Genomic DNA, 14,694 nt, shown 5'->3' with positions numbered 1-14,694 from the left:
ACTTTATACCATACAATGTCGTGGAAAGCTAGAGCCTACCTGGCAAGCAACGAGCACAAGGCAGGGTACACCCTGGACAGGACACCAGTCCATCGCAGGGCCAGTGCGAGCCAATCAGACATGGGGACAACTTGGAGGCCACGGTAAAGGCAGAGGAGGGAAATGTGGCCCAGACACCGGGATAACTCCCTACTCTTATTGAGAAATGTTCGGGAATCTTAAATGACCACTGAGAGTCAGGACCTCTGCTGGAACACAGTGTTAGAGGTTATGTGAAGAGTGGTAACTAAATTACTCACACACATTCTGGTCCTACTTACAGATACAGCTTTAATGGCAATTTATACACACAGCCCTTAATAAGATAGTAAACTGAATTACACCTTTCAAATTCTTGGTTATGTATTTGCAAAATGTTTTGACTGATCACATTGAACCAAAAGACAGATAAACAGTATTTTGGTATTTCTAAAGCATGAACAATGGATTGATATCGTGAATGAGATATAACATGTATAATGAAAAAGATAGCATTTTTTCACAGGCTGACGACAGAAAGGTTTAACAAATACTGGTTAACCTGGAACAAAAATATGTCCCCGTCGAGACACTTTTTGAAGTGAAAGAATGTCATATTTCTGTCTGGAACTTTATTTGTTTCCAGATTACTATTTTTTATAACAATTTGAAGGAATAATGTTTCTGTATTCAACCCCTCTGTGTCTGCTGGCACAAAGTAAATAGTTTAAAAAAATGCAAGTGTAAAGTAAAAATGAAAGAAAAAAAAGCTAAATTTGGCACGTGTGTTTTACACGTAACTTGTTTCTTCAATTAATAAAAAGTTTTAAAAAAGCTTGATTGAAACTATGACACATAACGACATGACATTTTAAATGTTGACTTAAACTTCCATTTTTTAGAGACTTTACAGTACACCGGGTGAATTAACTTGCAAGAAATGTATCCAGTACAACAAAAATATCCAAGCAAGCAACTGACATTTTTTTAAGAAATTACTTTTAAGGTGGTAGCCTTTTAAGGTGGAAGCTACATAGAAATGCTTATAAAATCAAGAACAGGAGACACTTCTTTACCTTAAGTGTGGTAGGAGTGGGTAACAAGCTGCCCAATCAAGTTGTTGAAGTCAATACTCCTGGAATCAATAAGGTACTAAATAACCATCAAACTAGAATATCCTCCTCTTTCGAAAAACATTTGGAAATTCCTCAGAGCCAGCCTGCAAATATTTCTTGTTTTGTTAGCCTTTTCATTAAACGGACACTACTTCTGTTAAAAAAGCTTCTTAAATTGCATCTGTTCTTTTGGCTCAGTCCTTTACTTTTTGAGTGCTAAACTGTTCCACGCACAAGACGAATTCCTCACGCTACAGGTTACATTCATAGGACCAACTAATAGGCAAGGGGTGATATTTTCTCAGTCTCTGTTCTGTCTGCAACAGGAATGTCTTGTGATGATTCTGGAGATGTGTTTTGAATTCAGGACTGTCTACGGGCAGGATTCTTGCATCAGGTATGAAATTAGGTCAAGCTGATGATGTACTGTACACCGCCACTGCTTCTTCTGCAGAGCTGCCTGAATTTATTTCCACATACGAAAGAGTCATGTTACTAAGAGCAGCCCTGGTGTGGACCTGGGGCCTAAGTGCAGATGGGTTTAACAAGTGAGACTGTAAAAGTGAAGGGGCGTCAGATTGGAACCTTTCGAGACAGTACTAGAGTTAACCTAGAGTAAAACCGAGTAAACAGTCACACATCTCCGATCCAGGCTCCGTCTCAGTTTTCCAGTCCTTCTCCTTTACAGTGCGACACTGAAGAGGAAGAGAAAAACACGCAGACTTGCAGACAAAGGCTGCGTTAGGCGTAGGAGAGCATGCAGTCTCGTTGCGCAACAGGCCGCCAGTGAAACCGGGAGATGACATTTGTTCTGTCTGGCACATTAAAAAAAAACAGGTCCCACATCAAAGCTTTGGTTTTCCTCTGATTTGAAAATTTTAGGTCTCAGGGCTGCCTAAGCAAAACTCTTCAAGCGAATCAGCGGCCCCAAATTTCATCCGCCACTTGTTTTCTAAAAGCCTTGTTAGAACACCCAGATAGAGAGAGGTAGAGCGTTTTTGTCAGGTCAGCGTGATTGCACTCATTGAATTCAAGCCTGCTACAGAAAATGTGTCAGAAGTGGTGCTTTCTGCCTCTTATTCATGATGAGGGGAGAACTGCACACATTGCATTCCAGAAAATATGAATCACTAAACCCTATTCTCATTTCTCAGCCACTCACGTTTTGTGCTGCATCTGTTTTATTCCTGTTGAGTAATTGAAAATTTTACTTTTGAGGAAATGGGTTGGATTCCAACATGTTGCCGGGGGGGACGGGACACTGGCCACAGTTCGGAAATAGGTCATCTGAAACATATAATTACACAGACCAGCAGGAGTTTTTTTTTCAAGAGACATGCCCAGGAATTTGCTGGGAAGCTGCAGTGCACGCTGTACTTGGACTTCTGAAAGGAGAAACCCCAGATCTGTTTTGCCTGTGTCTTCAGGGGACAGGAATACCACCCCAGTCAGACCAGACTGGGCATTAGAGGCGCAGCTGCAGGGACAGGCTGTGTAATGGCTTTGGAGAGGTGGAAGATTATACTAAAAGGAACCCTCTAGCAAAAGGGATTGTGCTGCTGTAGCACTGGGCCTTCTTTAATTTACCTGGAATGGTGGCCTGGGTCTGGAGAGCATATGGCTCTCTCTTTGGAGGAATTTGGACTGCACAAATTCCTGCACAGCTTAAAGTGGGGCAGAAATGAGACGCACATAACATTAGATGTTTTCTGCATTTGCACGCAACAGCAATTTCCATTATTCATAAGAGAATGCATAAGAGAGTGCATTAGATGACTAAACTTCAATGGCTGTCTGGAAATAGTGTTTAACATGGTACCTGTTACGTCTGCGATCTGTCAGTCAGATATTGACGTCATAGACATTGACGTCCATATTTACCTTCAAATACCGGAATTCACCACAATACCGGTGTACCTGTGAGGAACTCCCTGCAGTGTACAGCAAACCCATTATTAGAACTGAACAGCAACAGTGAAACCCAACAAGAACACTCATGTACCAAGTGATAATAGCTAAAGGTCAAATAATACATTTCCAACTGGAAGACGTAGGCTCTTCCAGCTTGCGTACTAACTGTGGCTTCACGTCAGAAGACTCTCTTTATTTACAAAGGTAACCAACAGATTCTAAAAAAGCCGACATGACATATCTCCTGAAACCTTCAAGCCTCTCTTACTTTTCCTGCCCTTAGGAGATGATCAGACGTTGCACCAGGAGGTCAGCTGTGGATTCCGTTCCTGAGACTGTTACAATCATGTCTGGAGGTGATTGATCTGCTTCAGCACAGAAGAGCCCGAGCTGGAACAGGGGAGTCCTCTGCTCCCCTGTGTCTTCATCAGCAGTAGCCCAGTGCAGCAGCTGAAATGGTGCCAAGCAGTTTCTCGCACTCACTCATTCATGCCTGCTGCGGTTTCAGTGTGGTTTTCATTCTGTTCCGCTTCCCAGGAGCCAGTGCAACTGTTGCTCAAGCTGCACAGCATGGGCTGACAGAAGAAAAAACTGTGGGAATTGAAGATGCAGAAAAATGAATGAAACGCCTGCAGTGCTCAGTTTATCAACCTTTTTGAAGCCAAGAATGTGTGAAATAGAAATGTGTGAAATGGAAACCATCTGAGGGTTCTTGATTGATGAGGAAGCTCAAGAAAACGTTGTCCTGTTATACAGATATCACAACAGATATCTGCAAAATATTCAGCAGAAATCTTGAAAACACTTTTTTGCTTTTAAGAATTATACAATTCTGGGCAATGACTATATCTCTGCTTTTTTATAGGATGCATTTCTTGATTCATTTTAATTACAAAAAAGACCTTCAGCCTTGATAAATGATTCAAAATCATGTAAAGATTTCTGAAAACATAACAAAACTGTCAAAGTGATGTTGAAGTTCTGGGGACATCTTCTGCTCCTCTGCTTAAGAACAGTTACAAAGAAGAGGAGGTCATTTGGCCTGTCTTGCTCATTGCTTTTCTCCCAGAATGTGGCAGCAATATTCCTGGGACTTGACCCCTGCTGCCTGGCCTGACTTGAGATTGAGCCCGGGAAATGTTGCTGGAAGGCTGTGGGGAGGATTCTACAGACGGAAGACATGCGATTGGCTTAGCACTGCCTGGGAAGCACAGGAATTAGCTGTAGTAAGACCTGTGGTGATGTCAGCGAGCGCTAAGTCAACTCACCTGAAAGGCACTGTGGAGCTGCCTCTGTGTCAGAAGACTCGATCTGTTCTTCTTCATTCTCCCTGCGCCATGACTGGACAGTCGAATCTTAAAACAATCAGCAAAAAAAGTGTGGATGTATAATGATAACTGATTCCAAAATTTTAAAACAGTGAAATTTCTTTCCGGTAGTGAGCACATTCACCTAAGTCGTACTACTCTGCACTATGTGGCAGAATCACACCGGTCAAGGAGGAGATTTTGTGTGTAAATTTACCTTAAAACAATTGAACTTGGGATCAGGTAAATAAATCCTGTCCGCAGAGTCTGGAAAAGAGGATACAGTTGCAGTGGAAAGAACGATAACGGACAAAACTGACCGACTAGGAAGAGTAATGAATCAGAAAAACTGACTTTGACAATTAAGTTCATAATGAAAAAAATTGATGTGCTGAGAGGACAGTATGTATTGTGGAAGACAGTGTGCTTAAGGAACAAAAAACGTGAAGGGAAATTATATTTAATTCAAGAAACAGAAGGGACGCCCAAATTGTTTTTTTTTTTCAAATGAGACACCCAACTGAAGGTATGTTTTGGCTCCACATGAGGAAGAAGGGTGAGCAGCACGCGGGGGGCTGTCCCTGCTGCACTGCGTGGACGTGTTTATAAGAAAGAGGGTTTGGAGGCCCCTGCTGTCCCTGCGCTCGCTCTCATGATTCAGCTTTACGAGAAGACCGGGAGGCCATAGCGCTGTCACTTTTCAAAGGCTGGTAGTAATCTTGCGATTCTCCCCGCGCGTTGTTGCGCTCGTAAAATGCCGCCGGGGAAATACCCACGCGAGAAATGCTGGGCAAATAAAATCTCATTCATCAGTTCGGCTGCGCGCGGTTCCGGTTTTAAGAGTAGAGAGCAGCTACCGACATCACCGTGGTTTCAGCGCCACGAGGAAGCGGGTTCTGCCGCTTCCAGCTCCTTCTCGGCCGCCGTCTCTTTCCCACCCTTTTAACACACCGCCGGGCTTCTCTCTGAGACGCTGTCCGAACCGTTCGCCCACTGAGGACCCTGCAGGAACCACAGTGCTCTCCACCCCAGGGACCTGTTTCAGCATCAGGGTCCCCTGGCCTGACCTGAGGCTTTTTTTTTTTACATCTTCTCCCCTTTCCTGTCTCTCAGCATAGCCAGTATTTGTTACCCCGTCAGTATCGCATCATGTAATCCGCCAACAAAGGCATTGTAGAACAGTTCTTCTAAAATTCAACCACATCTGATAAGACCTGCATTCGAAGGGAGGATGTCATGTGTTGTCCGGAATGTGTTAATAAAGGTTACAGTGGTACAGTGGAGATTTTGCCTGTTGGGGTGACGGGGTCAATTTTATGTGCACTTCTGTACACACATTATGGTTCCTGAAAAAAAAAAAAACATTCAAAGGGAAAAATACAATCACAAGATTTCTGCCTTCCACCCTTCCACCAAATATTCTCCTTATAAGGCCTCTCTCAGTGACTGACATTTACCCCCTTCAAAAAGACACGGTAAGTACAGCACAGCCTCTATCGGCCTATTTTTTGCCCAGAACTGCTTCACCCTGTAGAGAGCTGTTGTGAGCCGGATATCCCAGAATCAAGTGTGCCTGGCAGGACTGTATCCAGATCACAGGACGAACCCCCACAATATAGAGACTGGCTGAAGACTGAAGGCTGAAGACTAGATCAACTAGTCTTTAACACCAGTAAAAGCAAATGGCTTAGAATGCAGGTTCAGCCTGCACTCCAGCTATTGCTTCTTCGAACCAGGGTTCAACAGGGCTGGGTCAGCTTTAGGGGGCTTTTGCTGCAACAGACACAGCTGAGGCCTGAGGGGGGCCTGGAAACATGTTTGCCAATGTCAGGGGGGTACAGAGGTACAATAAGGGAGAAGACGGAGGGCTTTTTTTAACAGTGTGTGTGTGACCAATTATTCATACAGATGTCTCAACCGGCTGTTTGTACTGCTCATATCCCCCGTCGAAATGCCGTTAACTCATTTCAAATTCCAGAAATCAATTTCCTAACTGCATTATCATTTATTGCCCACTACAAGGAAACCAAACAAGTACTGTACTGGACCTCTCCCACTACAACCTGCTGACCTGGCACTCCCAGTTGGTAAAGGCTCTTGCCTGAGAGCAGGTCAGATTCGCTCAGCATCGCTCAGAGTCTAGGCAACCGTGACAGAGACTCCCCAAGCGACAGCGGATGATTGGCTGAGCGCCACAAGGGCAGGGGCTTGTAGTAACCCAGGGTCCCCCAAGGAGCTTCCGGGCACGCGTGGCTGATGAGGTGAGGGACGCCCTTTTCCAGGACAGGGCTGGGCCTGGAATGGGCATGTTGGAATATCAAGCTGACATAGAGATGCAGCCAGCAACTGCATTTTGCAGCAGGAGAGAGGAGGAGGTTAAGCCCGCCGCCCTGCACTGGCTGGCGGAAGTGTGTCTGTGTCCCTGGCATTGAGCAGCGCAGCGGACTGCGCAGGAAACGCAGGCATCACAGTGCCCGCAGAGGGGAAGGATTGCACTGGGAGCAAGTGAACCAGTGGCATTATGAAAATGAAGACTTTGGTGAGGGAGGCAGCATTAGAACCAGTACAGCTCCTCGAGAGGGGTATCGCTTATCTGTCCAAAGAATTCAAGGGTGGAAAAAAAGACAACCTCAAGAAATTAATGCTCAGCGGTATTATAACCTCTTCTCAAACAGAAAAGGCCACTTTTTTACAATATGAAAAGCCACAAGCCTGCCAGTAATAATTACAAATTTCATTTTTTTAATACAGTAATAAGTGTTAATGCCAGTGCAACATGCAGTCATTGTGAAACAATGCCGTCATATAGAGGCTGTTTAGCTCGTAGGCGTCCGAAAGTATTGCAATAGTCTGTTCATATGGTTGTGCTTTATATTTTTAGTATCAACACACATAACCATGGGAAAATATTTTTAACATATAGAGATAAATTATATAGTCATTATAATCAGCCTTACACCATTACAGACAGAAACTGTTTGCTGAAATAAACACATTTCATTGACAGGCGTGTTTAAAGTATGTGCTCTAGAAAGGAAAAATTCATCATGGGGGGGGTTTATAACACCTTGTTTGAAAGATCTTTATCCTTGCAAACATGAATTCAAAGTCAAAATCTTTCATCTCTTTGCAAGGATGTTTCTGACCACCCAGGTTCTTATATTTTTGTGTCAAACTAGACACAGCCGTTCCCTTCCCAAACGTGCAAATACAGCATCAAGCAGACACACTATCGTGGCATTGAAGCTCAACTGAAGCCGAAAACTTTGCCTTTATAGAAATACATGGAAGACCTAAAGAAGAACTGTGGCCCATTTAGATAAATAAGGTCCAGAACCTGACGCAGCCTTGTATCCCACACATCTGGGACGGTTCATGTTGCCCAGTTTACATCTGCTAAACAACCCCTTTGTCAAACAATAAATACCATCACTCAGCTGGGACTGAACATCCCTGTGGGATGTCACATCATCAGCTCCTGCAGAGCTCACGGGGCTGACAGCACTGTGGCCAGCTGTACAAGCCACCCAGAGATAGGATGTGTAGGCCCTGTTCTCCTCTTAAGTGTCCCTGGAGTGTAATGGTTAACGTGGCTTGACACCTAGGGAATCATAGGCCGCCTTCTCTTACTCTCTTAATTCAGGACGGCTTTGCTGTAGTGTTGCCTCTGAGTTGCCCACGTGCCTTGTTCTTCACATTCTGACATGCTGAAAGCTCAGCAGAGACGGAGGGGAGTGCCCGTGCCGATTGGAGGAGGGGCGTGTCCCCCACAAGGCTCCCACAAGAGCACAGGACTCCCAAGTCACAAACCTACCCCCTGCTGGCAGTAAACCCACCGCGCACAACTGCCCAGAGAGTCCTGGTCACAGGTGTCTAGTGACACGGCCCCAGACTGGAACTTGTCACGCCTGGATCACAGAAGGAACACATTCTCCACCCAAGGCCTACAGGGGCTTGTCAAGGTGCATTCTTAATTAAAAGGTGCTTAATGATTAAGAGGCTTTGTATTTAATATTTTTGTTTTTCGCATTGAAGTGTTATAGAGACCAGCCTCCTACAGTCCCACAGCTTCTGTAATCATGCACTGTAACTCATTCCCTATGACCTAACACTGGCTGCAGTGTTTTGGAAACTCTACCAGGTTCGTTCCGCTGATCAAAATCTTGTCTGAATAAAGCTACAAGAATTGTTGGGGTGAAAACCAGACATCCACCTGGCCTTGAAGGATGGGGGGCCCAGCTCTGCATCGCCCTGCCGGGACCGGTCCCACTACTGCCCAGGCAGCTCTGCTCCACCCTGCCCGGGCGCGAGCCTGCAGCCGTGACGACCGAGGCGAACACAAGAGCCGACAGCAGCCCGGCTCCGCCCAAAGCCACAGTCACACCTCTGCGCCAAAACAAAATGCTCGGTTTAAAAATAAACCCTTCTACCTATAAAGGTGATTACAAGAACTGCTTCCTCTTCCTCACCGCTTCGTTTTAAAAAAAATCGAACCAATTTCAATTGGTTAACCGCAGCTCTGGTCCTTAACCGAAAAACAAACGAGAAAAAAAACATCTGTGCTGTGGAAAGGTGAGTGGTGATGGGAAGAACGTTCCACACAAACAATAGCCAAACACCATCGTTCCACTGCCTACCGTAAACAGCAAGGCAGCCTCGTGTTTTGTTTCCTGGGGCGTTTGGTGCGCAATTCTCCATGCAGATAAGATGCACCTCACCGAGCACACACCCATCCACGCACACAATCATGCAAGTGGAGATGGTTTTTGTTTCTTTGCATGGTGTCGTCTTGCAGGCGTGGCGGAGGTGCAGCTGGATGGCAGCCAAACCTCAGCCTCTCACTCTGATGGCGCCCAGCGGAAGATTCTGGTGGTCTTATCCATCAGCGCCCGAGCTTGCGGAGGCGAGTCAGTGTAACGCGGACCATACCAGATTTACTTCTAGATGTTGAGCTCGCAAAGATGTTAAAATAAAGAAGGAGGGTATCGGCAATCCAACATTTATAGCTGTTACGCCATTAGGTGATCTTTAGAACACTCACACTTTTACTTTGTTACAAAAACCTCCTTCTTCGCTGGCAGGCAACGTAGTAGTCACCACCTTTTCAAGCTTGTTCCCTGAAGTCGCTTCAGTCCAGAGATCTTTTTAAGAAGGGTGGAGGTACACCTGACCACAGCGCACCAGGGGCAGTCAGTTTTCTCAGGACTGCTCCGTCTTTACATTGGTTACCTGTGGCACATCCCCTCTTGCCACAAGGCCTGCTCTGTGGAAACCACAGGACCGCAACCCGAGACGCATTGGAGTCCGCAGCACAGCTTAAGGTCCAGACACTCGGGTGGGATTTCTTGGGCTCTCTGACACTTTTGTCCCACCAAATTCACAGCTTACAAATTTTCATCATAAACAATTCTTATTAGGAAGGGAAAGACAAGGCACGTAGACCAGAATTAGTATTAGAAAGCCATGACTCAACCCAGAGGCATGGAAGAAACCAAGTTAAACGCTGTTCCTCAACTGGTCCTTCAAGTGGCTTTGCTTTGCCAGTGTTATGAAAGAAAGAACAGTTAGCATGATTCAGCTCAGGACGCAAGAAAAAAACACAGAATGCCCAGGAACGGCTGGTTGTAAAGGGCAGCGCTGGCATTAGTCATGTTCGATGAAAGCCTTCATAAGTGACCGTGCGGAAAGTTCGCAGTACAGAAGATGAGCCAGTCCTCCCAGGAAAGAAACCAGAGGCTTTTCACATGATGAAATACATAATGTCTCTTAGACTATGATTCACTGGAGGAAAGAACCAGGGCAGCCGTTTCTTTTGCCAACATGGCAGGATCATTGCACCTGTTTGCTGTGCCTCTGCCAGAGCCATGGCTTACCTCTGGAGGGAACGTAGCCACCCCAGTTTCTGGGCCCGCTTGAGGTAAGTCTTATAGAAACTCTTAACCCTGGGAGATCATCCCTCCTACCTGTGTACCTAGGCAGGGGGACGGAGGGGGCAGTGGAGGCTGCAGTAAGACCGAGGTAGCCCGCAGTTCAGTTCTTTTGACGAAAGCCATCAATCCATTTCCTAACTGCGTTAACCAATTGTGGGCGGCAGGGGAGCTGAAACCTATCCCGGCCCGCAATGGCCAGATACACCCTGGATGGGAAACTAGTCGAGCACAGTTTTTGCAGAAATGCAGATTGAAAGATTTTCAGAAGCTAAATGAACACACGTGACAGCGCACCCGGTGGGCTGAGCGCTCCTGCCCTGGTGGAAGGTGCAGGCCGAAAGTGGGACAGCGGTCTCGTTCCACTGCACGGGGGCGGGTGGAGGAGGGACGGGGGTATTTAAGAAAAGCACGCAGTGGTTAAAATTGAGAGCAGGTTTGGCGTAGCAGGATCCCATCTCTTACCTGCATTTATCAGACGTGATGCAGCAAAGGTGCAAGTGGGGTGGGCATGTTACTTTCGCTATCAATATGCTTGCAATGAAAACACCCCTCCATTTTCAGATCTCGGGCCGACGGTTTCATTCAAAACAGACACGTAGCTAACCAAGTCGGAATTACCAGAGAGACCATGCGATGGGATGATGAAGCATACTTGGATCTCACAATGTCAGATCAAAACTGGTCTGCCACTAAGCTTTGACATCAATACATCCCTGGCATGAAAGCGAGGTCTGACTAAAGTGTGTGTGTGTGTGTGTGAGTGAGGGGGGGGTTACAAAGATATCAAAATGGAAAAACAATGCAGAAAATTATTTCCACCCAGAAAGGATTGTAAAGCTCCAGCACGGTCGGCGAGAAACGGGACTTTGCATGTTTCCAGATCGAAAATGAAGTTTGCAAGAAATTGCACCATGAGGTCAAAACCGCTTCTTTGAAAAGCTGCAAAACAACCAAAAAAAAAAGTCTCAGAACCGTCCAGTAGCAGTTGCAAAGCAGGAGTCAGAATGAAAAAATCACCTCCACCGAATATTTAAACTGAAAATGAAAATGTGTTCTACTGCCATTCTTGCACACAGCAATCCAGACCCACAGGCCGGAGGATGTCTCCTGAGCTGTTGTGCTCAGGCCCAGCATGCAGCAGTGTGCTGTGTAACAGGTACACACTTCTGCAGGGAGAGAAATGACTGTATACCAACATATGACCAGGATCAGGCCACACTGGCCATAAATAAGCACAATAACATTTTTAAACTAAAACCCTTGGGCGGTTAAATTGGTGTCTCAGCATAAATGATCAAAATGAAATTCCTGGCACACGCTACTTGACTGATAACTTCACAACCTTATGCAGTTTCAGAAACCGTGTTTTCTCTCCAGTCCTTTAAAAACTGCAACAGACATTTTTTTCTGTGTTTTAATCCAAAATGAAAGCAGACCTGAACATTAGTACAGCAGTTTTTGATATGCACAAAAATACTTTTTGTGCTTATATCATGTTTAGAAATTGGGAAAAAAAATTACATCAACCAACCGGTAATAGTACAGGCAAGACAAAACCAAACTTTTTTTTTGTTTTTGTTTTTAATCTACACCAAAAATAAAAAATAAAAAACAAAAACAGACAAAGAATAATTCAAAACATTTCTTGTCATCTGGACGGGATGTGCACATGCACAGAAACCGAAAAGTACAAAAGTTTGGGAAAAATAATTACTTCCATTAGTAAGATATTGATTTTTATTATGTCCCCACTAACAAACGGGACACGTAATTTGCTTTTGGGAAGGTTAATTAAACCCTTTATCACTTGAGCTAAAGAGAAATGTCCTGTTTAAACCAAAGTGCTGACTGGCACCTTTTGTTAATTTAGAAACACTGCTGTGTGAACTTTAAAACTCCTTTAATGCTTCAGGTGTGTTTCAGTGGAGTGGCAGAGAGCAAGCTCAAAAAACAGAAACCCAGAATATTAACAAAGATAAATAACATTTTCCAAAAATAAAGACAAACCCAGCAATCTCATCCCAAGACTCTAGGCTCTCCCAGACTGCTCTGACCCTAGTTAAAGTCTACCGTTATACTATGTAAAAAAATAGAGTAAAGTGTAATATAACAGAGTGAAATTATTTCAAAATCATGGTAACGTACAAGGAGGTACGGTAAAGCATAGTACAAACCACAGGAAACTATGGCGACGCCTGATCGGGTGTGGCGAACTCCATAAAACTGCGAAAATGCAGTGCAAAGTTACTGTGGTATTTTACCGTGAGATGCTGGTCAACTTTAAAGAACATAAAGGATTGCAGAGCTTTTGGAGTTGTGGTAATAACACGAGGGAAGTCTGAAAGACTTGTAGGGGAGGCCTGGATGCTGACGTAGGTATTGGTACACACTGGCTTATCTGTCGGCAGAAGCCACACACACTTCTGATTACTGCAGCTAAATTTACATCCCCTTAGTCTTGATGTCCCGGTTTTATTCTTTTGAAAAAAAAATATTTAAAATTTTTTCACCTCATCTGGAAACGCAGTGAAAAAGATTCATATAATCCGTGCACATTTGCTAACTACAAAATCTACATTGCAGTGTGAACTTCACTCCAAGGGGGAAGTTCAACAGTACATGAAAGAGGCAAGTGTCTATATACTGTACTCTTGAAAGCCAACAGTGTGGCTTAGCGACCACTCTCACTTGTTGCACGTTGTAACTCGAGGCAGAGACATGTCACAAAACCAGATGTTCCAAACAAAACAAAAATAAGCCCTGACAAAAAAACAGGTTTTCAGTCTGTGGGTTTTTTTTCTTCCCACAGCAGTGCAGACACTGCAAGACACAGAACTCAAAGAGTGAACTAGAAGAAGCCCCCTCTCTCCTCTCTCTCCGAATGAACTCCCAGCCCGGGTCTGCAGGCTGCCTGCTCACCACGGACCAGCAGTCCTGGAGGATGAGGTCAACAAGCCAGCATCCCCCAGCCCACCGCAATCTGGACATATTCACACAATTTATAGACAAAAGAGACAGGAATATCTGGGCTCTCCACTGTTACTGAACAAAAAAAAAATGACATAAAAGCTTGTTAAAACGTTTTGTCAACACAGACTGACATGAGGAAACTGCTGTCCCTGTGGCGCGGGGGGAGGAAGAGGACACAGATCTCAATTACCCCAGTAAACACGTTGGCCTCCCGGGGCTCGACTGGGGTCAGGTTGGTACGGACAGGCAAGTGGTACTGTCTGTGAGGGACGTGCCTCTTTTCCAGCAGGCACTGACTCGCCGGTACAGTGCAGTGTGCTACGTGTGAGGTGTGAAGAGACCTCGAGGAAAAGGAGGAGGAGCCTGACTATTCTTCCTCATTCTACCCTGTGCGTGGCTGCGGGATTTGTAGCTGGAAGCTAAACACAGAAAAACATACAACTGGCAATTCCCCCCAAAAAAATGACCATGCTCCCCTACTATTTCAGGACCCAACTTGGCTGTGGCACACTGTTCATGCTCTTTACTGGACCATCGCAGCAATCTGCTAGTTCGGGGGTAGAAACTCCCAGAGACCCAAGCTTAAAGATGGCCAGAGCTTAGTGCCAAAATGGAGCTTTACATGAGAGGGAACACAATGGGCACAACTCACAGCAATACATGTTACCTCTGGAAAAGCAGACTTCTCTTAAGGACGAGGACTGAGCTTTTCAATGAATGGAAGTGGGGGAAAACACTGGCTTATCAACACTTCATGTGATTGCCTGTTTATGTTTTGAATTAGTAAGCCTGTTACAAAAATGAAATAAAGGGAAAGCTGATTTAATGTCATCCAATGATCAAAAAAACCACTAATGACGTAAGAAAACCGAAATCTTAACACTGAAATTCACACTTTTTATCAAAACCGTTTACTCCAGTTTCCTCTTGCAGTTTCTCCTTGATTCTTATGCATTTTTTAAAAAGTGTTTTTAAAACCTTCTTTTTTAAAATGAGTGCTTAATTATTTAAAAATAAGTGAATAATAAAAACAAAGGAATTGCTTTAAAAAAAAAATCGAGAAGGAAAAAATACTTTTCCTATTTTTTTTTTACACTTCTGAAAATCCGGGTGTGTTTCCATGATTTTGGGATCATTATTGCTTTCTGGCAGCGACAATGCATCCAGAGGGCCACTCAGAGGGATGGCGGGTCCGAGCCGGTATTTTTCTTCCTCCTCTTCATGAGCAGAGGGTTAGAGGCGTCCTGAATTGTTTTGATTTTTATTTGCTCGTAATCAACTCTCATGGTCGCCAAGGCGCTGGTCATTTCCTCCTGAGGTAACAAATAGAGATTTAAAAAATATTAAACACTTTGTACCAAAACACCTGTGCAGGCTGTACAAAACTGAAAGTCAAAGATGAGCCATGCTGAAGGAGTCTGCCAGTAAAATCCGAGAGAGTAG

At 44.7% G+C, this 14,694-nt stretch overlaps 1 protein-coding gene across 1 annotated transcript in view; it reads right to left on the bottom strand.

Annotated features, from left to right (window-relative positions):
* Nucleotides 1-11,843: 11,843 nt before the first annotated feature.
* Nucleotides 11,844-14,694, bottom strand: part of LOC102692535 (MAPK activated protein kinase 2) — a 52,095-nt gene continuing 49,244 nt past the window's right edge. The window contains exon 10 of the mRNA XM_006628566.3: nucleotides 11,844-14,564. Within this exon, the coding sequence (XP_006628629.1) occupies nucleotides 14,427-14,564 (138 nt within the window). The 3' untranslated portion in view covers nucleotides 11,844-14,426. The remainder of the gene's footprint in view (nucleotides 14,565-14,694) is intronic.

This window comes from Lepisosteus oculatus, chromosome 5 (genome assembly GCF_040954835.1).
Source record: "Lepisosteus oculatus isolate fLepOcu1 chromosome 5, fLepOcu1.hap2, whole genome shotgun sequence".
Taxonomy (NCBI): domain Eukaryota; kingdom Metazoa; phylum Chordata; class Actinopteri; order Semionotiformes; family Lepisosteidae; genus Lepisosteus; species Lepisosteus oculatus.
This window is presented reverse-complemented; position numbering and strand designations above follow the sequence as displayed.